Below are 26,492 nucleotides of genomic sequence, written 5' to 3' on the forward strand. Positions count from 1 at the left end.
AACCACACAAACAAGATGACCTAAATTTTATGATAAAAATTATATGATTCTGTATTTCATAAAAAGAGCAGTAAAAATATTTAGGTTTAAAATCTCTCAAAAATTAATGCTACATGACATCATTTACATAGTTTGAAATTAAAGAAAACTATGCTGTCAAAAGTCAGGATAAGGTGCCTGGGTGGTTCAGTTGTTAAGCATCTGCCTTCAACTCAGGCCGTGGTCCCTAGGTCCTGGGATGGAGCCTGCCATCCGGCTCCGCAAGAAGTCTGATTCTCCCCTCCCATTCCCCTTGCTTGTGTTCCCTCTCTCACTGTCTCTGTCAAATAAATAAATAAAATCTTAAAAAAAAAAAAAAAAAAGAAAGAAAGAAAAAGAACTAAGCTTAAAAAAAGAAGTGTCAGGATAAAAGTTACCCTTAGGATGAGAAAGAAGAAAGCGACTGGAAGAAGGTACTGTTACTGTTCTCTTTCCTTCTCTAGTTGTTGGTTACTTGGAGAGTGTTCAGTTTCTGAAAACTCACTGGGCTATCCACTTACTAATGATGTTTTACATATATACATATGTATGTGCCACACTTCAATAAAAATGTTTTTAAAAGTTAATTACATTTGAGGGACACCTGGATGGCTCAGTCAGTTAAGTGACTGCTTTTGGCTAGGGTCATTATCCCAGGGTGCTGGAATCGAGTCCTATATCCCATATTGGGCTCCTTGCTCAGCAGGAAGCCTGCCTGCATCTCCCTCTGCCTCTGCCTGCCACTCTGCCTGCCTGTGCGCTCGCTCACTCGCGTGCTCTCTCTCTCTCTCCCTCTGACAAATAAATAAAAATTTTAAAAATCTTAAAAAAAAAAAGTTAATTACATTTGAAACAGCAGGATAAGCAAGAGGCCAGAAAACTAAATTTATAGCAAAGATATACCAATAGGGACCAATGCAGCCTGGTACTTTTTTTTTCTTTTCTAAGCAACAAAACTATTAGATCCCTGAGACTATACAAAATCAAACTCCTCTAAGTCCCTTTCAAATCCAGCTAGTTCTTCCCCTGAATGCAAAGGTTTCTCTTCAGTCCCTACACCACTACACGTTGCAAGCTCTTAACCAAGTCATCAGTTCCATATTTACTTTGGAACTTCTGGCTCTGACCTTCATTTCCTTCTAGTTTTCCTATCTCCGAGAAAAATTTTCCAAGTCTCCTCCCCTTCATTTTCTCAGGCACTATGACTCCTCTCTGTACCTCCCAAAATGTACATGTCCATTTCTTATCCTTTCCCCACAGGTAAAATCATTATTATAACTCAGATTATTTTAACCTATAAAGTTTTATATCTCTAGCCCAACCTCCATTCCAAACTTCAATCTACCATACCCTGTGCTCTCAATCTAGAGGTTTCAAAAGTACCTTTTATTCAACAAGTACAAATCTCCAGTCATCTTCTTCCTACTCCAAAAATATTATCTTCTCCCTATCTCAACAATCTCAATGAAAAGTATCTAACCATTCAAGCTAAAAACTTTCAGGGCACCTGGGTGGGTTAGTTGATTAAGTGCCTGCCTTCAACTTAGGTCATGATCCCAGGGTCCTAGGATAGAGCCTCACGTTGGGCTCCCTACTTAGAGGAGTGCCTGCTTCTCCCTTCTCCTCGGTCCCTCTCCCCACTCATTCTCTCTCTATAAATAAAATCTTGCAAAAAAATTTTCATTTCAGATGTGGCACCTGGGTGGCTCAGTCATAGAGCATCTGCCTTCATGATCTCAGGGTCCTGGGCCCGGACCCCACTTTGACCCCACTCCCCCAGCTTGTGTTCCCTCTCTCACTTTGTCTCACTGTCTGTCAAATAAATAAAAATAAAATCTTTAAAAAACAAAACTTTCAGATATCTTAACTCTTTCCTTTTCCCACCAATACACAAACTATTTTTTTCTTTTTCTTTTTTTAAAGATTTTATTTACTTAATTGTCAGAGAGAGAGAGAGCAAACACACAAACAGGGGGAGCAGCAGGCAGAGGGAGAAGCAGGCTCTCCGCCTAGCAAGAAGCCCAATGTGGGACTCAATCCCAGGACTCCGATCATGACCTGAGCTAAAGGCAGGCGTTTAACCAAATAGGGCACCGAGGCATTCCCAAACTAATTATTCTTCTAAAATGTCTTGAACTGTTTCTTTTTCTGTTCTACTATTACTGCCCCCATCATCACCCTATTTGAACAACTGTAACAGTCTAACTGTCTGTGATTATAACCTATTCTTTACCCGCTCACAAAATACCTGTTTTAATAAATCCAGCCCTGATTCTGATTTTTTCAGTCCCCCCCCCCAAAAATAAAAAAGACAATGATTTTCCCCCATCTTCGATAAAAAACTCTTCTTCCTCAAAGCCCAATTCAAAGATCCATCAGAATTAAATGCCTTCTCTTGGGCACCTGGGTGGCTCAGTGGGTTAAAGCCTCTGCCTTTGGCTCAGGTCATGATCTCAGGGTCCTAGGATGGAGCCCCACGTCTGGCTCTCTCTGCTCAGCAGGGAGCCTGCTTCTCCCCTCTCTCTTTCTGCCTGCCTCTCTGCCTACTTGTGATCTCGGTCTGTCAAATAAATAAATAAAATCTTTAAAAAAATAAATAAATGCCTTCTCTTTTGCTCCCACAAGGCTTAATTCTTCTAGTACATAATTTATAATGTGTAATTTGGTATGTCTATATTCCCTACTTGATTATAGGCTCCTTAAAGGAGCAGTGCAATTCATTTTTTATTCTCTTAGTATAATACTTTAAAATTGGTTTGAAAATTGGACACAGAATTCTGCTCATACAACTTTTTTTATCTGAATTCCATACTTTTAATTCTTCACTTTTTTTTTTTTTAAGATTTTATTTATTTATTTGACAGAGAGAGATCACAAGTAGGCAGAGAGGCAGGCATAGAGAGAGAGAGGAGGAAGCAGGCTCCCTGCCGAGCAGAGAGCCCGATGCGGGACTCGATCCCAGGACCCTGAGATCATGACCTGAGCCAAAGGCAGCGGCTTAACCCACTGAGCCACCCAGGCGCCCTAATTCTTCACTTTTAAACAACTCACACTATAAGTTCCTGCCTGTGGTTTCCAGAACAATTTTCAAAGTTGCTTTAGTTGTATCTATCCTTGCCAATGAGCTGTTCCGAAATTTTATAAACACAACTGCATATTTATCCAAAGCAAAAAAATATTAAAAAGAATAAGAACAAAAAGTAAAAACAAAAAATTATTTAAAAGAATAAGAATATATTTTTAGATATATCTCTTTAAGTTTAACACAGATCCCTTTTGAACACTTTTTTAAAGGTTTTGGGGATTTTCAGTAATCTCCACACCCAAAATGGGGCTTGAATTTACAACCCCGAGATCAAGAGTCACACACTCCACCAACAGAACCAGCTAGGCACTCCCCTTTTTAACATTTTTTGAGAAAAGTTTTTTTTATAACTCTTAACATAATGTTCTTAATCCTGATAAGCTAGCCTACATCTTTCTACCTCACATCTAAGGATGGAAAGTGACTTCCAAAACCTCTAAGGATGGAAACTGATTTCCAAGAAAGTGTTTTCTTTTTATTTGATAGGCAGAGATCACAAGTAGGCAGAAAGGCAGGCAGAGAGAGAGCAGGAAGCAGGCTCCCCGCTGAGCAGAGAGCCCGATGTGGGGCTTGATCCCAGAATCCTGGGATCATGACCTGAGCAGAAGGCAGAGGCTTTAACCCACTGAGCCACCCAGGCGCCCTTAGTGTTTTCTTTTTCAAGATGTATTTATTTTGAGAGACAGGGAGTAAGCACTCATGCACAGCAGAAAGAGGTAAAGAAAAAGAGTCTCAAGCAGACTCTGTGCTGAGCAAGGAGTCCAGCTAAGCACAGAGCCCAACTCGGGGCTCAATCTCATCTCCCTGAGATCAGGGCCTGAGCTAAAACGAAGAGTTGGTCGTTCAATGGACTGAGCCACCCAGGCACCCCACGACTATTTTCTTTTTTAAAAATAAGATTTTACGTCTGTTTCTAGTCTTATGGCATACTTAAAGTCACCACAAATTAACAAAAGCTATCAACACTTCTCAGTTCCTTTGTGTCAGATTATCTAAAACCTATGCAGTAATAGCCAGATAGGTAGAAAAAGTTCTTGGAATCTAACCAAGTGCTAAGGCAACTTGGGTGGGGTTTACAGAACTTGTTCATCAGGCAACTTGGAGTTAAGAAGTAGTCACCAAAAAAATTACAAAAGGCCTTAAACCTGAATTCAGAAGAAATCAAAAGGGCACTCTCTATCTTGGAGTTTCATATTATCACAGGAATGAGTGTTAAAGGTTCAATGTGCCCCTCTGTGCTTAAGAAAAAACACCTGGACAAAGGCAGCTCTGTAAGCCAAAGCAGGATTGATAAGCAGCCTATCAAGAGATGGTAACTAACTATAGTCATAAACTGTGATATAGCCATTTCAACTTGCTCGAGATAATCAAACTGTTTCCTTTTTTTTTTTAATTATTCTTTTTTATTTTTTTATTTATTAGACAGAGAGAAATCACAACTAGGCAGAGAGGCAGGCAGAGAGAGAGGAGGAAGCAGGCTCCCCGCTGAGCGGGGCTCGATCCCAGAACTCTGGGATCATGACCTGAGCTGAAGGCAGAGGCTTTAACCCACTGAGCCACCCAGGCGCCCCTCAAACTGTTTCCTTAAGTGACTATCCACCCTCCAAGATGAACTAGAACTAAATACTGAAATTAAGTACGTCAAACTCACAACATTAATGTCTATGTGAGGTCTAAAAACCATCCTATGTATTTTTTTTTTTACAATCTTGTAATGCTTAAGAGAATTTTAACCCTATAAAATCTGACAGCCTTATGATTCTAAATGTGAAATAGTAATTGACTAGGGCACCTGGGTGGCTCAGTCAGTAGTCTCTGAGTCTTTTGACATTTGGCTCAGGTTATGATCTCGGGGTTGTGAGACTGAGCCTGGTACATCCAGATCCACACTTCAAAGTGGAGTCTGCTTGAGATTCTCCCTTCCTCTTCCTCTGCCCCTCCCCCAACTCACACACTCTCTTGCTCTCCCTCTCTCTAGAATAAAAAATCTTTAAAAATTTTCAGTAAATCGGGACGCCTGGGTGGCTCAGTTGGTTAAGCAGCTGCCTTCGGCTCAGGTCATGATCCCAGCATCCTGGGATCGAGTCCCACATCGGGCTCCTTGCTCAGCCGGGAGCCTGCTTCTCCGTCTGACTCTGCCTTCCACTCTGTCTGCCTGTGCTCGCTCTCGCTCGCTCTGACAAATAAATAAAATCTTTAAAAAAAAAAAATTTTTTTCAGTAAATAAATGGTAACTGACTTCAAATTTAAAGGTGTGAGTGTATTTGGTTTGGTTAATAAGCAATAATGGAATGTTTAAGAGACTTGTGACTCACTACATTTACAAGTTTTATTTATTAACTTTGTGAAGAGTTTTAAGAGGGTGCCTAGGTGGCTCAGTGGGTTAAAGCCTCTGCCTTTGGCTTGGCTCATGATCTCAGGGTCCTGGGATTGAGCCCCTGCATCAGGCTCTCTGCTCAGCAGGGAGCCTGCTTCCTCCTCTCTCTGCCTGCCTCTCTGTCTACTTGTGATCTGTCAAATAAATAAATAAAAATCTTTTAAAATATAAATAAATAAAAAGAAGAGTTTTAAGTTATTGAGAAAGTCCTGCTTATTGAAATTTTATATCACTCTATAAGACATATGACGTGCTAAACATAAAATCCAGTATATGAAATGTGTAAATATAATGAAGCAGCAGTGGTACTAACATAAAATTCAAAGAGCATTTTTTTTCAAAGAGCATTTTCCTACTGTCCAACATTGTTCCAAGTATTTTATAGTATAAATTCATTCATTCAACAGTCACTAAGCATCCAATCCACCATGAACAAGGCATCATTCCAGACTCTTAAGAACTGAATCAGTGAACATAATTTCAATCTTCATGGATCTTACATTTTAATGAGACAAAATCAGTTATGATAATAACCGTGAACAAAAGCAAAACCAGGGAAAGTGTAGGAAGGGGGTGCTATTTAGATGGCACAATGAAGGTAGAGTCAGTAAGCACCACCCACTCCAGTGTATGTACACGATACCTCTCTTGGCTCCCTCTTTAGAAAAAAAGCTCTCCACACCAGGTGACATATGAATATGAAAAGAGAGCAAGCCATGCAAACATAGGAGAAAAGTATTACAGGAAAAGAAAACAAGTACACAAGCCATTTTATCTGGGAAAGGTGTCTTAAGGGAGAATTAATCTATTCAGGTATAACTACTGACTTAATATAATATTTTTTTGGGGTTCTTAAAAGTAAAAAAAAAAAAGTTTATAAGTAGGTCTTTACTACTATGCTGTAGTATTTTGATACATAATGAAGGGCTGCTAAAATATACCAGCTGATTTTTTTTTTTTTTAATCTATAATAGGCTGAAGGTGAGAATGACTTAAACTAGGCAAAGAGATCTTTTGGATTGATGAAAATGGTCTAAAACTAGACTATGGAGTTCACTGCAAACCACCGTAAATTTACTAAAAAGTCAATGAATTATACATTTAAAAGAGTATGACTAAGAAATCCTCCCTCCAAAAAGCCCTGCAACTGATAAGGTGACCTAAATGTTCCATTCTTATACTACCTTGAAATTAACACCAGCACTTAAATCTGCAAATCATGTCTTACTTGAAATTGAACCCGAAAGTTTAATTTTACCACAATGGGGCTTCTAGGTACTGAACTACATTGTGGTCCGCTTTAATAAATATGATAGGACACATCACTGTGCAAAATTTCATCTGAAACACTGAGTAAGAGCTGCCTTATTGAAATTACATGTAAGAACAAAACGTACAAGGGAACAATTTGGATAAATAACACATTGATGAATAAACGTAAGAGATTTGTATTTTAAAGTATTCAAGTCACATCTACATCCAGTTCTGTTTTTGTGTCTGAAACACAGTATTTTAGCAAAAACAGTCCTTGAACACAAGACCTAGAAGAAAACTCAAATATCCCTGTAAAATGTGATATAAAAAATTCATTAGAATACAACATATACTGTGGTGCTAGAACATGGAAGGAAAATATAATTCCACATAAACGGTCCTATAACACCTCACTCCAAAAGCAGAATTTGAATGCTGAGGTTCATATCCCTCTATTCAATTCAAGCACCCAGTCAATAAGATTTATAACCTCTTTGCTTCAAACTTCTCATTGTGGATTGAGGTTAATAGTAACCATCCTTACCAGGTTGTTGAGAAGACTAAATAGTGAATATAGTATTTACATGTACCTAGCAAACAGAAAATATTCAGTAACTCTTAACTCTGTATATACATATTATCTCTCTAAGATAATCTCTCTCTCTCTCTCTCTCTCTCTCTATATATATATATATATATTTTTTTTTTAAGTAAACCCTATGCCCAAAGTGGGCCTTGAACTCATGACCCTGAGATTTACAACCGACTCAGCCAGATGCTCCATATGTATTTTTTTTGAGTGGGCTCCACATGGAGCCCAATGTGGGGCTTGAATTCACAACCCAGGACCCTGAAATCAAGACCTAAGCTGAGATCAAGAGTCGGATACATAACCAACTGAGCCACCCAGGCGGCCCTATGTATTTCTTTTACAACTTTTTTTTTTTTTTTTAAGTAAACTATACTCCCAACGTGGGGCTCGAACCCATGACCCAAAGATCAAGAGTCACATGCTCCACCAAACAAACCAGCCAGACATCCTTTCTTTTGTAATAATCATCTAAAGCAACCCTACTGCAATCTTCAACATACCTTGTAAATGCCCGGGAATCTCATTAAAATGAGGCTTTGTTATTTGGAATATCTGGGTGGGGCCCAAAATTTGCCTTTCTACAAGTTCCAGTACCCAGGAAGGACACAGAAAGGTTCTTAAAATTTACCACACATCTGAAAGACTAGTTTAAATCAGATTTCTGGGTTCTACCCCAGAGTTTGGGAGAAAATGCACTTGTAACAAGTTCCCAAGTGATATTATCCGGCTGTTCCCATTGGAGTACTACCACTCAAAGGTTCTAAGCTAGGATGTACATTATAGAAACACTTTTGGGGTCCATGTTTATTGCTTAGAGGTAGGTGCCCTGACTATACCACAGTACTGATTCTCAAAGTGTGGTCTCCTAACCTGCTATATCTGAAACTTGAGGGGTAGGGCCCAGCCATCCATTATTAAAAAAATAAACCAACAAGCCTCACAGATTTGCTTGCTGTAGTCGGAGACACTGTGTTATAGCTACAAACGAATCAGAATTCCTTGGTGACATTTTGCTAATGACAGGAAGAAAAGTATCTACCTATATTTGTGGCTTACATCAACTGAAAATGTCCTGACTCATTCCCCAAGACAGCATTTATTCAAATTTAGTGGTAACTCTGTAACAGTTATAAAAGTCAGTTACCCTCTCCTTCAAATGTTCTCCTATATCACAATGCTGCCCTAAAGTCAGACATTTAAAATCTCAGGGCAAAAAGAAAACTTTAGAAATTAGGCTAAAACTTTGTGTAACATTTAATTTCTATAAAAGCTCAGCAAATAGGAGTGCCTGAGTGGTTCAGTGGGTTAAGCATCTGCCTTCCGCTCAGGTCATGATCCCAGGGACCTGGGACTGAGCCCAGCATTGCGCCCAGCATCAGGCACCTTGCTCACTGGGGAGCCTGCTTCTCCCTCTCCCTCTGCCTGCTGCTCCCCCTGCCTAAGCGCATGCACATTCTCTCTGTGCATGCTCTGTCAAATAAATAAAATCTTTTAAAAAAATGTTTTTAAGTGAAACTGGAGTAGAAAAAAAAAAAAAGGGAGAATTTCTGTACCAAAGTTGTACTTATATTTCAAGCCAGCCTGAAAGGGGATATAAACTAGGTAAAGCTTTTAGCTGATTCTCAATTTTTCATAGCCTATAACTTGATTTTATAATGTGTACACCACAATGTTATACTTTTCATAACATAAAATAAATACCTTAAAAGTAAAATGGCCTAAACAAACTAAGACTTTTTTCTTGGGGGGAGGGACGCTCAACATATTCTTTAAAATAACAGAGGATACCGGGGCACCTGGGTGGCTCAGTGGGTTAAGCCTCTGCCTTCAGCCAAGGTCATGATCCCAGGGTCCTGGGATCGAGCCCCGCGTCGGGCTCTCTGTTCAGCGGGGAGCCTGCTTCCCCTCCTCTCTCTCTACATGCCTCTCTGCCTACTTGTGATCTCTGTCTGTCAAATAAATAAAATCTTTAAAAAAAAAAAAAAATAACAGAGGATACCATAGGGTGTCTGTCATAAAAATCAGAATAGGAATCACTGCTTGAAAGGAATGCAAAGAATGAAAAGAAAGCTGCCAAATCATAGGATGAAAGTCCAAAAAGCCATTAGCTGGTCAGGAATGCTGTACCAAAGTGTACAAAACAAAATGATTAAGTTGAGGGGGGAAAAAGGCTGAGTACTGTTGTAGGCCAATCAACGACAGAAATTAAAAGTAGCCTGTTTGCCCCAAGTATACTAAAACACAGAAAGAATCTACCACACAATCTGAAAGTAAAGCTTCTCTTTGATGTCCTCTTCTATGAGTTCTTGAAATCATGAATGCTAGAAGAAAAACAGACGCCTAAGTCAAAGTGTTGAGATCTCCTGGTATAAACTACACTGAATTCTAGGACTTCTAAAGCAGCATAAAAATGCAATAATGCTGATAAACAAAGTTAAAGTTCAAAAATAGACAAAATTATTCTATGGTACTAGACTTCAAAATAATGGGTTTCCCATGGGATAGGGGGTAGTGTTCATGACAATACAACACAAGACAGTTTGAGATTTTGATAATGTTCTACTTCTTAGTAATGATTACCAAGGTATGTTTACACTATGAAAATTTACTGAACTGTAAACTTATGAGAACTTTCTGTATTACACTGTATTCAAATTTATATTTTTTTAAAAGCAGGGAGCAAATAAAGAACATTTCTCCCTCAGAAAATGAAACATTATGCAAAAACAAACATTAAAAATTTCTATTTAGTGGAGACAGTTCAGATTAAGAATTACAGATTTGGGGCGCCTGGGTGGCTCAGTGGGTTAAACCGCTGCCTTCGGCTCAGGTCATGATCTCAGGGTCCTGGGATCGAGTCCCACATCGGGCTCTCTGCTCAGCAGGGAGCCTGCTTCCTCCTCTCTCTCTGCCTGCCTCTCTTCCTACCTGTGATCTCTCTCTGTCAAATAAATAAATAAAAATCTTAAAAAAAAACAAAACAAAAAAGAATTATAGATTTGGTGTGAGTACAGTTAAGATACAGAAATATTACAAAGTTCCTTAAGGACTATCAGCAGATAACCTCACAAACACACACACCTTTCTCAGGATAAAAAAATCTTGGCACCTCCCACTGTAAGTGTCAAGCTAAAAAAAAGCATTATTTCACCTTCTTTATGAAACACAGTAAATCTGCTTTCTAATGGAGAAGTATATAAGAACTATAGGATATATTCCTTAAGCTTCTAACCAAGTTTAAAAAAAAAAAAAGAAAAGAAAAAATCTATTAAAAAAGGTATAAATAACTGCCAGAATACAATTAGCAGTTGTTATTTCCTGGACCACTTCAGTGCCATTTTGCAAAATCAACCTATCCCTTACAAAGTAAGCAGAATTCTGGTAGTATTAAAAGGTATAAATTATGTTCCAATCCCTTTAAATCTCAACCCAATGCAAGGAAGAAAGAAATTCCACCCCATCAAGTTCTTCACCTGCAATTCTCTTTATTGGATACCCAAGCACAGGACACAGATTTTTTTCAAATATTTATTTTCAAATATTTATTGTGATTTCACACTCACAAAGTTAATCTGGTTTTTCTTTCTAGCAGTAATGTAATCATACCAAACTGTAAACAACAGAAAATGTTAGTCATTATTTAATAAAGTAATAGCTTTGGAGCCTCCATAGTTTTAAAATGTAAATAAGTAAAAATATTTCTCTTTTTTCAAAAATTATTTTACGATCTTGAATAATTGTTTAATAAAGAAAAAACCCTTCATAAACAATAAATTTTCAATATTGAAAGTGCTCTCACTGACATGGATGGTCTAATGCTCACCTGGAATTTCTTATTCATTATTAAATGTCAGTACATGTGCCACACTACTCGTTCTTAACAGTTGAATAAGAAAGGTTTTGAGATTCTGTAACTAGAGTCCTAGGACTGCCAATTAGCACTTTTTCATTAAGTAGAAGCATATGATGTCAAACTACGTATCACTATTTAATAAAGGAATCCTAAAACTGTTGATCTTAGCAGTCTATTTCTAATTCTACAAAAATCTACCAATAGTTTTTCTTTATAGCTGTGTTTATATACAATATTTCTCTAATCTGTACTTTTTTTTTTAAGATTTTGTTTATTTATTCAACAGAGAGAGATCACAAGTAGGCAGAGAGGCAGGCAGAGAGAGAGAAGAGGAAGCAGGCTCCCCACCAAGCGGAGAGCCCCATGTGGGACTCAAACTAAGGACGCTGGGATCATGACCTGAGCCAAAGACAGAGGCTTAACCCACTGAGCCACCCAGGTGCCCTCTAATACTATACTCTTAAGTAGTTTCTTATTTTGTCCATTCAAGAAGGAGAGGGGCACCTAGCTGGCTTGGTCAACAGAACATATGACTCTTGATCTCGGGGTTGTGAGTTCGAGCCCCAAACTGGATGTGGAGATTGCTTAAAAACTCAATCTTTTAAAAAAAAAAAGGGGGGGGGGAGAAAGAGAAAGAAATTACTTCACTTAATCCTACTAAATTCTGTGGTATGGGAAAAGAATTTTGATTTTGGCTGACCAAGAAAAAGAATTATTAAACACTGTTTTGTAGAGAATGAGCTTTATTATCCTCAATTTGTAAAGTGCTCTTAAAAATCAATATGAAAACAAATATCACAATAAAAAGATACTAGGTCAATAGACAGTAGATGTGCCTTAAAAATCACCTAAAAAATACTAACATTTTTTAAGGTTTGGGTAAAAATAAGGTAAAAAAAAATTTTTTTTTTTTTTTAAAGATTTTATTTATTGATTTGACAGAGAGAAATCACAAGTAGACGGAGAGGCAGCCAGAGAGAGAGAGAGAGAGATAGGGAAGCAGGCTCCCTGCTGAGCAGAGAGCCCGATGCGGGACTCGATCCCAGGACCCTGAGATCATGACCTGAGCCGAAGGCAGCGGCTCAACCCACTGAGCCACCCAGGTGCCCCAGGTAAAAAAAATTTTTAATGTAAAAGTGAAACACAAAACAATGAGAAAATATAGGATTATTTAACAGAGTTAAGACAATTACCAATTTGGAGGAAAACATTTATATTCTCACTTCACACCAATACCAGATTAGGCAAACAGTTAAATTTATTTAAATATAATTTAGAAAAACTAAGAGAGACAGTATTAAATCAGTATTGTTTATTTATTACACTTTCAGAGGAGGAATTTCAGAAGTTCAAAAGTAGAACAAGATTAGGTCAAAAGACTTGATTACATTAATTTCAAAATTGTTTACCTAAATTCGCAAACGAAATACATCTATCAATCAAAATATTTCACCTCAGTAGTAATCTAAGAAAAAAGTGGTATGACTTATACCCCATGAAGTTTTATAATACTTAATAACGATATACAGAACAACAGCCACTTCAACATGAACATAAATTGATCCTTTGGGTAAATTAACGTGACAGATAGGTTTCAAAACCCTTTAAAAGTACACCTAAAAATCACTTCTGGTGTTGGCAACATTCAAGAAGATAATACCATATACAGAAAATTATATATATATGTTCTTCACACTGCTATTCATATATGCAAAAAATCAGAACAGGGTAATAATACATCTACACATAGGACATTATACAACCATTTTCTAATTATGGTTATGAAGACTCCTTGTGAGAATGGAAAAATGTTACCTAACATTAGGTTATAAAGTAGAACATGGTACTGAATATTTTATTTGCAAGTATATAAAAGATGTATTTTTAAAATCATGGAAGAAGTATACCAAAATGTTAATATGGCTGTATTAATTCCTCAGATTTAAAATTCTCAAGTCAGCCATTAAAGTCACTAAAACACACAGACAACACAGTTTATACTTAAATACTATCTACCATTACTCTAACAATGAAAAGAGAAAATGGTTTAAATTAACATATTAAAAAAAGGCAAGTAAGGCAACAAAGAAAATCTACTACACAATGAAACATTTCTCACCTCAGGACACTCGTCCGTGCTGATGATGGAGACTCAGTACCAAGGTTCAAAACTACAGAACTGAATTATACGAACTTGGCATTGACTAATTCTAATTATTTGCTTTGAAAACTCCTTTATTAATAAAGGTGCTAGTCTTTAGACAACTGTTCATCACTGATATCAAACAGTAAATGTAACAGAGCCTTATCTGGCAGTAATCCCTTGAAATAATAAACAAGGAATTTAAGAAATCGATAAAAGCAATAAAATAAAGCAAAGGAAATGCCATACACAACAGCATCATTTTTATTTGATATCATCAGAGGAGTTCTGTAGGTCAATTATCAGAAAACTGAAAGCATTAACAAAGCTTTGAAAACATTTACTCATAACAATCCTTTAAAAATATACCAATTCCTTACTTCCTCAAACACAACACACAGAATAAAGTTTATTTATGATTAAGGTCATCACGTGAAACACCATGTACTACATACTGCTCTGTAACATTGTGATTCCCTCAGAAGTTGATGGTAATAGGACTGTATGTTTCTATGCAATGGCCTTAAAACACTTCTCTTCTATAGTTCTATTTTTTTAATAGCTTTTCTTCCTTTTCCCTTGAAATAAAATGACATTTCAGCTGTCAGTGTGCCTAACTCCAATGGCCAATCCTATGGATTTTTATCTGTGGGCTAAAAATATCAGATAACTAACCCTGTTGGTGCTGTAAAACTTCTTTACTCCACTTAGGAGTTTCTGAAGAAAGACCACAGGCTTATGGTATTTGATTAGTTATTTTTTTTTATATTTTATTTATTTATTTGACAGAGAGAGAGATCACAAGTAGGCAAAGAGGCAAGCAGAGAGAGAGGAGGAAGCAGGCCCTCCGCTGAGCAGAGAGCCCGATGCAGGGCTTGATCCCAGGACCCTGAGATCATGACCTGAGCCAAAGGCAGAGGCTTAACCCACTGAGCCACCCAGGCGCCCCTTGATTAGTAATTTTGAAGGCTCAGGAATCCTGCTGTTTGAAATGGCTAAGATCACCAACACTCAAAAAATGTTGGTTTCAATTACTGAATATAACTTACAATGGAGGGGCTCCTGGGTGGCTCGGTGGGTTAAGCTTCTGCCCTTTGCTCAGGTCACAATCTCAGCGTCCTAGGATCAAGGCCTGAATCAGGCTCTCTGCTCAGCAGGGAGCCTGCTTCCCCCCCTCTTTCTGCCTGCATGTGATCTCTCTCTCTCTGTCAAATAAATAAAATCTTAAAAAAAAAAAAAAGATTTTATAACTTACAATGGAGCTCCTAATAATAATAACTGAATAGTTTGATAGTCTCCTCAGGAAAAGTTACTGAACGAACTTGTCTCTGACAAGACAAAAATTATCTACCTAAATGAGAAAGAACAGCTGAAAAGAAAAAAAAAAAAAAAAAAAAAAAAAGAGGTGAGAAGGACAAGTTCAAACAAATAGCAAAAATCTATACTTCCACTGTGTTAGAAGTCAACACTTAGGACTTCAGGAAATAACTCACTGATCAGTATTTTTAAAGTCTAATTATAGTGGTTATCAGAGTATTAGCCTCAGAAATTTGTATTACAATGTATGCCACATCTATATTAAATACTCCTGCAAATATCAAAGTCTTCCAGCAAATATTCCTTGCAGTTAAATCTAGACTGACTTTTCATATGAAATTAAGATTTTTTTAAAAACCACCTGCATCATGTTTTCACTGACATTTCTGGTCAAGTAATTTCTTGTAATCTCTCTTGGGACTCTGGTTCAAGAGGTGAGAAAAAAATTTATATTCTTGATGTAATGAATATGTAACACAGCTATCACACCGTATAGTTTACAAACTTATAGGTCTATGGAAATGAGCATTGTTTCAGACCCCCAGAAAAAAACCCAAGTGAGGACAGATCAATACTGTATTATCACTGCCATTAATTTCCTCATATCACTGAAGCTTATCAGCTCTCACAGATCACTTTCATGACAGTTAATAATTGAGAAATGGGAAAATAAAATTTCTTGCTTACTTAAGTTTCACTCAAGCAAACTCAAATCACGTAAGATACATGCCTCTTCCTCCTTAGATATTCTCAGTGTATTTCTACCCAGTACCTCAGATAAGTAGTAGTCTCTAAAAGACTGGTAATCCCCAAAATCCACTTCCAAGAACAGTTTATAAAACAAAGTTGTAAGAAACATGCATTATCCCAAGGATCAGATGCACACGGGAACTCTGAGGCCAAATTACCAAGCAAAACTTTGTAGATACCTTTACAAAGGCCATTACAGAACTGTGACCTTGAGTCCACTGTTATTTTCACAATTTTCTACTTCTAAAAATAACAAAATGCACTCAACAAATGTTACTTAACAAGAGCTTTACCTAACTAAGAATTCACAAAGTTTCAATTAAATATCAAATTCAGTTGCTGACTTTTTACAGCAAGTGATAATTTCTGAGATAACTGAAAACCATTTAAGAAACTTTCTAAGATGAAAAAATTGCCTGAAATTACAGATTCCAAATTTTGGCCAACTCAAATTGCCCTTCAACCATAATAAACCTGCCTAGTCTTAGACCATGGCTCTGTCAACCTTCCAACATCCTCTCTTTTCTGTGCAACTTCTCCAATTCCATCTCAATATCGAACTACATATTCCACTGTCTGCTTTTCCTCCTTCCCACATCACACCTCTCAACACTCTTTCACTCTCCAACTTTCCTACTTGAATGAACTATTATAAGAGAAAACCACATTGCCCAAGAAGACTGAAGTCACGTGCATGTGACTAATAAACCCTGGTTTGGGGAAAAAATACAAACAAAACGAAACCTCACAAAATGCTGCTTAGCAACTTCCAAATTGTACATTTGTTTGTATTAACTGGTGATATACCTACCACTCTCCTGTTAAGCTCACTAAATTTCACAGTCAGAACTATTTAACTGAGCTGATTAACTTTTAGAACTTCTGGAAAACTCCTCTACACACACGTGGGTTATAATTTAGAAAATGTGTCACAAAATATAAGCATGAATATAAACATGTAACACAAATATTAACCATAAAAATATAAAGTTCAACTGATAACATCCCTTTTTCTTTAAATCCTATTTTGTATGGATTTTATTTTGGTGCAAAGCTAGGATAAAACAATCTCTAGGACGAAAACAATGCTATCCCTCAAGATACTTTCACAAAACCGTTACAACCAAAAAGTCTGTACAAAGAATTTTCTTTTTAAAAAAGCAAATGTGCATATATTTGTCAACAGGCATACATCACTAAATAAAAATTTAGTTGAGTAGAAAAATTTTTTTCTGATTGCTAATGTTGTGATAGTGTATCTTAAAACACTACTCCACTTCCTCCTCTTCCCTAAAAAAAAAAAAAGGAAGAAAACACAGCTACTGCTAAGATTGGTTAGAGCGATTTAAGACTGATTAAGGCAACTTGGCGGAGTGTAACAGAGAGCATCCTCTATATACTTCTCTATATTAAATGTAAAGGCAAATAACACTTTCCTAGTTTAAAAAAAAAAAATGAGTGGATTACCTAGTTATCTGATTAGCTTTGTAATTAACTTCCCACTGCGAATACTAAATAAATCCAAAGACTGCTCAAGAATACGAAAGATACACTGCAAATTGATTTCCGATAAGACATAGGAAGTTGAAGAAAAATTAATTTCGTGTCAAACTCATTTAAAGAAAAAACAAACTCTGATACCAACGTTTATTAAGAGAAGTTTAGTTTTAACTAAAATTTTGACTTAAAACATTTCACTACTACCCAAAACCACCATCCTTGAACATCAAAGACGGCAACCTCGTAACACAGTAATCAGAATCATCGACAATTATGAGTTAATAGGCACGCACAAAGATTACAAGAACGATTTTATTCTGACAACAGGTATTGTCAGAGATAGAAAGGGCTCCTTCCAATACTGCCAAAAAGTTACTGTAAATACAAAGTGAGTCAGCGTCAGGAGGAAGTTATCAATGACCAAGTAAGTGGGAGTAAATGAAGCCCAGAGAGGGGAAAAAAAAAAAAAAAATAGAAGGCGCTTAGTTTTAAGCGTCTGAGAATGGTCAGTGGAGAAAGGTACAGCAGCAGAAACAAGCGACACAATGGTTAACAGGTCTGGAATTCTTTAGAAAATGGCAACAAGGGGAAAAACTGACATGAACGTTTGAAAGTAAGACCAACGGTATCCAATGGAATCGTCACGACTGCGCGAGAACGGCTCTGGACTTCCAAGGGAGTGGGACGGGGTTGGAACTACCACTGCGCTGAGGGGAAAAGGAGCGGGGGCTGAGCGTTGCAGACGCTTCTGCAGGTGGCGGAGCGCCCGCAGGGGGGTGGGGAGGAGGACCGTGTCGCCTCAATGGGGCAATGTAGTCCCTTCAAGACTAAAGGAAGCTAACCTAGCACGTCTCCCGGCACCAAGAGGCACTCGCCCCCGGCCCCTCCCTAACAACTTGCCTTGTAGAAAGAGTTGCGGGTCCCAGGCCCCCGGAACCCAACGCTTCGCCATCCAGGACAACTGCTCTGCCAACAAGGTCCCGCGAGAATCGAGAGATCTCGCGATACAAACCCACTAGCATCTCGCGAGTTTCCTCTAGAACCAACATGGCGGTACAGGGAAATCGGCATTTCGGAACTTGAAAAGTGCTTCATTAACGGATTGGAGAACGTGTAGAACAGGGAAATAGCAGAAAGTCTTTTCCGCCTTTTATTTCTCATCTATCCCCCCCTACTAGAGAAGAAAAGCGGTAGAAAACCCTAAAACCTCAGTGACTATGGTTCTACCACACAGCACAACATCCCTCTGCCTCAACCAGCCTCCCAGCCTGTCACGTGGAGGCACATTCTCGGCGTGCCCGTCACGTGGGCCGCTACTAAGCGAGCGCGCGCTGGTCGTCCACCCTAGAGCCCTCCCCGCCCCCCTATCGCCCGCGCACACGTGCGCGCGCACCCACACCCCACGTGGGGGCTTCGCCGTCGCTGCCGACGCCGCCGCCGCCTCCAACCCACCCCCTCCCGGCATTCGGCTCTAAATCCGGGTCCCAAAGCCGATGGTGCCCCGGGCTCCTTCCTCCTCCATTCTCCCTGCCCCGTGTCTGGCCCCCACCACGTGCCTCGAGCGAGTTCTCACCTTTCGCGCGGCGCAGGGCGCCGCGGGCCACTCGGGGAGGCGCCGCCGCCGTGGCCGCTCTCTACCCCCGCCACGGCACTTGCTGGGGTGGCCGCCGCAGGAAGCTCGACAGCGGCGCCGCGGCGCTTCCAGGTGGGTCCCCGCCTCCCGCTCCTGCCACTTCCCGCAGCACCAGCGGCTCCTTCCGGTCCCCTCCTCTCTCGCTGGGACGGGCGGGCGGCGGCGGCTGCAGGCGCGCTCACTACACCGCCTGCTGGTAACCGCGGCCTGTGCAGAGCCGTTGGCCTGGGATCCGCCGAGGTCCGCGGCGGGCCCTCGCTCTGCACGATGGCTGGTCTTCTGAGGGCAGGACCCGGTTCATCCCCTGCAATAATAGTCTTTACTTGGCCCTTCATTGCTTTTGTAGAGGAAAGGCGTCGCTGTGGCCCCGCTGTTTGGAAGACAGCGCCATCCTGCCTTTTGTGGCCTCTTGAAAAATGTGTACACGCTAGCTCCCTTAGCGGTGTGGTCTCAACTCTGTGCTCCTGCTTACTTCATCTCCAGCCACACGACCCCTTAGCTCACCTCTTGGGCTTTGTGGCTGTTCCTTCCAACGCGCAGGCTCTGTCCAGTTCAAGACTTTCAGCTTGCTGTTGCCTTTGACTACAACTCTTCAGATCTCTTAACTCGTTGGTGTTCAATGCGTACTTCCGCTCCCTTCTCCAAGGTCAACATCTGAGGTTTCCAGACCACTGTATTCAAATGAGCATGCTTGCACCACTGCTCTCTTTATATATATATTTGGAGAAGATCTATATCTATCTACTTAACAGTTAACACTTCCAGTCTTTGTCAGTCTCCTGCCACCAAGAACGTGAGATCCATAAAGGCTGGGACTTTGTAACTTTTTGCTCATTACTGCCTTTGTCAGGCACTGAGCAGTGTTTAATAAATGCTGTCAACATTGTCATAAGGGGCTTGTGGCTGGCTCAGTCGGAAGAGCAAGGCGACTCCTGATCTTGGGGTTGTGAGTTTGAGCCCCACCTTCAGTATTATAGAGATTACTTTATAAATAAATAAACTTTAAAAATATATATGTCAACAAACTACATTGGGCATGCCGGAAAATTAAAGCCCAATAAACTTCCTTTGGGTTCATAGTTTTATTGATAGCCTCATCATTTATGAGCTGTGGAAAAGCTGAGCTAAATCTCCTTCCCTATCTAAAATTAGAAAACTAGGGACGCCTGGGTGGCTCAGTTGGTTAAGCAGCTGCCTTCGGCTCAGGTCATGATCCCAGCGTCCTGGGATCGAGTCCCACATGGGGCTCCTTGCTCCGCAGGGAGCCTGCTTCTCCCTCTGACTCTGCCTTCCACTCTGTCTGCCTGTGCTCGCTCTCACTCTCTCTCTTACAAATAAATAAATAAAATCTTTAAAAAAAAAAAATAAATAAAATTAGAAAACTATATTTCAAAAATACAAAACCCAGAAGCCATTTTAACTGGAGCTCTCCTGCATTTGCCAAGTACTATTTCACTGTTTTTGTTTTCTTTTTCTTTGAAACTTTGTTTTTCAGGCAAGTGGATAAGGCACCTCCTTTTTTTTTTTTTTTTCCTGGTTAAGTTGTTAAACGGTTGAATTGACTTTTTTTATGTGTTTTAGTTGAGAGTTCAACTCAAAATAACATTTGCTTCCAGACAGAAGATAACAGGTATTTTTTTTAAGATTTTATTTATTTATTTGACAGAGCGAGATCACAAGGGGGGGGGAGCAGGCTTCCTGCTGAGCAGAGAGCTGAATGCGGGACCCTGAGATCATGACCTGAGCCAAAGACAGAGGCTTAACCCACTGAACCACCCAGGTGACCCTGTCAGGTATATTTTTATAGTAATGCATTAACAAGCTTTTACTGAACCTAATTGGTTCCAGGCCCTATTCTAGGACTAGAGTCACAAAAGTAAATAAGGTTTCCCTACCTTGCTCTGTATACTTACAGAGCCAAGTTCTATGTATAATAACCATATAATAACCATAACAAACATCTCTTCTTGAGTCATATGTGGCAGGCAATATGCTATGTACTTTTTATAACTTACCCTGTTTTAATCTTCCAACAGTCCTAAGATAGATACTAATAATGTTGGGCACCACAAATTACTTCTCAGATACCCTTCAGAAATGAAGGACTCACCACCAGCAGCCAAGAGTGTTCCACAGACAGCCATGAGCTGTCAGCACCTTCTGGTGTTTTTCAGTGTCATACCTTTTCCCAAGGAGGCTACATCCAAAATGACTGATCAGTGTAGGGCCATTAATAGTATCTCAGGATTGTTGGAAGGGGGGCGCCTGGGTGGCTTAGTTGGTTGAGCACCTGCCTTTGTCTCAGGCCATGATCCCACGGTCCTGGGATGGATCCCCACACCTGGCTCTCTGCTCAGGGGGAAGTTTGCTTCTCCCTTTCCCTCTGCCTCTGCCTTCCCCTGCTTGTGTATGTGTGCGTGCACACTCTCTCTCCCTCTCTCTTTCTTTCTCTCTGTCAAATAAATAATAAGATCTTTAATAAAAATATTCCTTGTTTGGGGCGCCTGGGTGGCTCAGTGGGTTAAGCCGCTGCCTTCAGCTCAGGTCATGATCTCAGGGTCCTGGGATTGAGTCCCACATCGGGCTCTCTGCTCAGCAGGGAGCCTGCTCCCCACCCCCTCTCTCTACCTGCCTCTCCATCTACTTGTGATCTCTCTCTGTCAAATAAATAAATAAAATCTTAAAAAAAAAAAAATATTCCTTGTTGGAAGGACTAGCCCTTCCACCTCAACATGGGACAGTTCTGGTGGATCATCCTATCAGTAGAACAATTTGCATCAGTTGATGCATCCCATTAAGACTGCATCGCAGCTTGACTTCTTCATCTGCTCACTTCTTCCCTAACCTCACAAATGATCCTATGAGCCTTTCCTAATCAATCTGTATACTGATCGTGTAAGTATCTGGTTCCTGGAAAACCCAATCTGTGTCTCTCTTCACATTTTCTGATGAGAAAATGGGCTTAGAGAGGTCATATAATTTACCCAAATTTGAATTTCAGAGATATAAATATTGTGCAGAGATATAAATATTGTGGGAATAAGAGGAAGTTTGGGAAAGGTTTTTTACAGGGTTTGGCATTCAAGCTATAGCATGGATTTGCAAAGCCGAGAAAAAATACTGTTGTCAGCCGAGGGAACTGCATGAATGAGAGCGTACAAGAATGTGAGAGGGGAAGTAGCCCCACATGGCTGGGTTCTAGGGTCTTTGAAACAAGCACTAAAGAGGTAAAGGGGAAAGACCAGTTCATTGATGGTAAAGAAGATAGTGGGAAGATGGGGCCCCTGGGTGGCTCAGTGGGTTAAAGCCTCTGCCTTTGGCTCAGGTCATGATCCCAGGGTCCTGGGATCAACCCCATGCCTGGTATCTAGCCCCACAGGCCCTCTGCTCAATGGGAAGCCTGCTTCTCCCTCCCCACTCCCCCTGCTTATGTTCCCTCTCTCACTGTGTTTCTCTCCGTCAAATAAATAAAAAAAGAAAAGAAAACCATTGATGTAGTTCATTCTTTCTTTCACTGTTTCTTATAATAAAGATGCTAGGAACTATACAAGGGCTGGAGATATAGTACTAAACAAAGCAAGCTTAGACCCTACTCTCACAAATCCTATAGTCTAGGGAGGGAGGTTGACATTCAAGAAATAATCACAGAAATACAGTTCGTAAGTTCAAACTGATAAACACCATGAATAAAAAGTATAGGTCACTATGAGACTATGTCCATAATACTCCAAAGTACATGTTTTAAGGTCTTTAGAAAGAAGAAAAAGGGAGGACTTGCTGACGAAGTAACATTTAGGCTGAATGTGATCTAAAGTATGAATGTGCATTTAGGAGTTAGTCAGAGGGTGGGGAAAACGTTACACAGAGAAGGTTTGAGGCAAAGGTCCCTGTGAGGATGGAATTTACAATTACTTACTTGTTTACTACTAATACGACTAGCACCACCAGAAATAAGCTATTTTTTCTATGGATATATATAAAATATGATATGAAACAATGTATTCTAATTGCTTTCATTAGATCATATTTTCCATGTCATATTGTTCAGAAACCCCAAGAAATGGTTATGTAATTTATTTAGCCTTTTTTTTCTTTGGGAGTATCCAGGCTGTTCTACTTTCATGCTATTCTAAATGACTGGTTTGATGAATGTCCTTATATTTGGGGGCTAAATCTCCAAGATTTTGGTAGCTTATTGAATGTGTTGGTATGTTAAAAGAGTCTAGGATTCCTGAGTTATGTGACTGGAGAGATGGAGGTGTCACCGAGGACCACAGGAAATACTACAGTAGGAAAAGGTTTAGGGAAGGAAATGCTGTGTCATTAGGGTATGGCGAATTTGAAGTAGCTCCTACATGCAAATGAAGCTGCCCAGGAATCATTAAATACATATGTGTCTGGGATGCAAGCCATAGGTCAGAACTAAAAGTACAGATTTGTGAGTCTTCAGCATAAAAACAGTAACTGGAACCTGGGTTTAGATTAGGTTATCCAGGGAAAGTATGAAAAAGTGAGAAGAATTAAAAATGTAGAACAAAACCTAGAATAAATCAAACATGTGGAGGCAAGGACCAGAACCATTAAAGAAAAAACTGGATACAGGGGCACCTGGGTGGCTCAGTGAGTTGAAGCTTCTGCCTTCAGCTCAGGTCATGATCCCAGGATCCTGGGATCGAGCCCCACATCGGGCTCTCTACTCAGTGGGGAGCCTGCTTCCTCCTCTCTGCTTGCCTCTCTGCCTACTTGTGATCTCTGTGTGTCAAAGAAAGAAAAACTGGACACAATCATAACCCCAAAACCAGGGAGGAGGAGGTAATTTGAAAGAGAGTCATCAACATTTTAAGTTATTAGAGAAATTTACCAGCTGCCTGTTTCGTGCCACACACTGTGGTAAGCAGTAGGAGTGAACAAGACAAATCCTTTTGGTGCTTATTGTCCAGTGGAGAAGATGTTGTACACCACCCAAAAGACCAAGATATTTGGCATATTTTTAAAAATTATACCTTGCCTAGGGTGCTTTGATGAAAAAAAAAATGATACCTTGCCTATTTCTAAAAACATGTGTCTTACCAAAAAATTAATAGGCAAAATTAAATTTAAAATAATTAAAATGGGAAAATTTGAGCAACAAGAAAACAGGAGAATAATGCACAAAAGTACATATTCTAGGGTCTAAACACTTGCTTTAATTCTGGCAGATGTTGGGACGCCTGGGTGGCTCAGTTGGTTAAGCAGCTGCCTTCGGCTCAGGTCATGATCCCAGCGTCCTGGGATCGAGTCCCACAATGGGCTTCTTGCTCCGCGGGGAGCCTGCTTCTCCCTCTGACTCTGCCTTCCACTCTGTCTGCCTGTGCTTGCTCTCGCTCGCTCTCTCTCTCTGACAAATAAATAAATAAATAATCTTATAAAAAAAATTAATTCTGGAAGATGTTGTAATAAGGAAAAACAAGATCAGTTACAATAGTCTCAGTATCCATAGGATAATAACCAGTTGTTCAGAGGAGTACGAATCCAAATACTATGACCAAAGATAAATTTATCCCACAGTTTCTCAAAACAAGACTAGGTCATATAGTAAACTGTATCTTCAACAGCATCTTTATCGTAAATCCAACAACTAATTTTGTGGGGCTCTTTATTACATCTTTCCACCTAGGCTGAAGGCAATTTTTTAAGCTTGGAAGAGATAAATAGCATAACGCAGTAAGAAAATCTTACAGTCTAATTTAACACAAGGAAATATTTGAAATTATTTAAAAGGATGATGAATGAACTATAACATTCTTCAAATGAGCCTCCATTTATCCTCCATAGATGATACCATCCAAAGATACCAATTTCTGGCATCTCAACTGACTCCAGGAGCCCTGAGTTAGTACTGGTCTCAACATTTATTCCATCACAGATCCTGAACCACTTTGTTTCTACACTTCATTTACAGGGTGAAGATTTTGAAAAAGTCCCTCCAAAGGAATCCTAGAATGAGAAATTCACCATTTTGCAACCTGTGATGAAAACACTGGTTCAGGCAGTACTCGTCAGCAGATAGAACTGTTTATTAGTGGAAAAGTTGATCGGTAACTTTACAATGGAAGAAGTGAGTTCTCGCCATCTGAACCCAAATCACTCCTTGTATCATTAAAAGTGGAACAACCAAATATTGCGTGTCCCCCTCCTGCTTTCCCTTACTTTACCAGGCTGATCAAATGTGTTAGATGGTTATACCGGTGTCTCCCAATGAATACCTTTTTGGTATTCAAGCTCTCACATAGATCCCTCCCAACAGAAGATAGCAGAAATGACACTACGTCAGTTCTAGTCCTAACCTTTTAGAAGCATGCAGCATTTTCTTTCGCCCTTTTGGAATCCACTGCCATCCAGTAATTAAGGAAGATCAGGCTAGCCTAGAGAAAAACCACATGCAGAGGTCCTGTAGAGAGGCCTTGATGGAGGTGAATGTTGTGCCTCAGCCAACAGTCAGCACCAAGGCCCCAGTTACGTTAGGAGCCTTTTTGAACCTTCCCACATAGCATATCTGCTAGCCTGATGCAGCCTCATGAGTGTCTCCAGACAACACACAGAATCATGAAAAATAATAAATCCATACTTTAAGCAAGTTTTTTTTTTAAAGATTTTATTTATTTATTTGACAGAGATCACAAGTAGGCAGAGAGGCAGGCAGAGAGAGAGAGAGAGAGGAGGAAGCCGACTCCCGGCTGAGCAGAGAGCCCAATGCGGGACTCGATCCCAGGACCCTGAGACCATGACCCGAGCCGAAGTTTTGAGGGTTTTGTTATACTATAAAACATAGCCTTCAACCTCAGCAGCATCAGGACTGCTGTTAGAGAACTACACCTGCTGTTATATTCATGAACAGTCTCACCCTTCTGTGTCCACAGGTCCTGTGGCAGAAGTTCACATGGCTGAGAGAGCAAACTAACCTTAAACCCAAAGGGCTTATCTGATAAATCAACACCTGAATAGTTGCTATCCTAATTATGCCTTCATAATTTTGCCAAATGTATAAACTGCAAGCACGAGTTACTGAAGTCATTATCTACTTAGCAATTAAAGCCATGTTTGGGGATGGACTGGGATCCTGGACTTTCTGCCATGGGTTTCATGTAAAAAGCACTGTAGTACTATGTTATCTATCAGGTCATATTATCTGCCCCCAAAACTGAGGACAGAGATACATTTACTATGTACTTTGTAACCTTTAAAGCATTTCCTTTCACAACAACCTAAGAAAGCAGATAAACTCACTTTGCACTTTGCACATAGGGAAACCAAGGTCAGGGAACTTGTCAAGGTTATACATATAGCTAGTAAGTGGCAGTCAGTATTCAAATATGAGCAACTTAATTATACCTTGATTGCATTAAGAGCTTTAATTGTGGGGCACCTGGGTGGCTCAGTGGGTTAAGCCTCTGCCTTTGGCTCAGGTCATGATCCCAGGGTCCTGGATCAAGCCCCGAAATGGGCTCTCTGCTCAGCAGGAAGCCTGCTTCCCCCTGCACCCCACCTGCCTTTCTGCCTACTTGTGATCTCACTGTGTCAAATAAATAAAATATTTTTAAAAGAGCTTTAATTGTTCATATCTCTTTGTATCCACACCTTTTGCCATGTGACTTTGCAAACCCTCTCATTAAAGTAGAGTTTATTCCCACCTCCCTGATTTCTGGGTTTCACCATTTAACTTGGTTTGGCCAATGAGATATTGATAGATAGGACACCTACAGAGACTTGAAACAACTTGCTCTTCTGCCATGACCAAGAAAACAGGCCTGAGTTAGCCCAGCGAAGAACACAATAAATAGCCCAACACAAATGAGTAAGCTCAGCCAGGTCACAAGACCTGCCTAGCTAACTCCCAACTGACAGCAAATACATGAGTGAGCCCAGCTGAGATCAGTCAAGGTCTGATTAGCTGAACTCTGCAGACTTGTAAAATAACTAAATGTTTTTGT

The 26,492-nt window shown here is 39.8% G+C and overlaps 1 protein-coding gene and 1 long non-coding RNA gene across 19 annotated transcripts in view; one reads left to right on the forward strand and one right to left on the reverse strand.

Annotated features, from left to right (window-relative positions):
* ZZZ3 (zinc finger ZZ-type containing 3) overlaps positions 1–18,635 on the reverse strand; it is a 119,964-nt gene extending 101,329 nt beyond the window's left edge. For 6 of the 18 annotated variants that reach the window (XM_082686603.1, XM_082686613.1, XM_082686599.1 and 3 more), the window contains exon 1: positions 18,463–18,604. Coding sequence is in view for 1 of the 18 variants with exons in the window: in XM_082686607.1 (XP_082542733.1) it covers positions 17,790–17,938 (149 nt within the window). In the remaining 17 variants the exon portion in view is untranslated. Of the gene's footprint in view, positions 1–17,789; positions 17,954–18,462 lie in introns of those variants that run through there. The other 12 variants (XM_082686606.1, XM_082686600.1, XM_082686602.1 and 9 more) reach the window with 7 other exon arrangements.
* LOC309842447 lies at positions 18,200–24,680 on the forward strand. Its single transcript, XR_014299650.1, has 2 exons — positions 18,200–18,594; positions 24,464–24,680. It is a non-coding gene; the product is annotated as an uncharacterized lncRNA (long non-coding RNA).
* The last annotated feature ends 1,812 nt before the right edge of the window (positions 24,681–26,492 follow it).

This window comes from Mustela nivalis (assembly GCF_964662115.1).
Source record: "Mustela nivalis genome assembly, chromosome: 10".
Taxonomy (NCBI): domain Eukaryota; kingdom Metazoa; phylum Chordata; class Mammalia; order Carnivora; family Mustelidae; genus Mustela; species Mustela nivalis.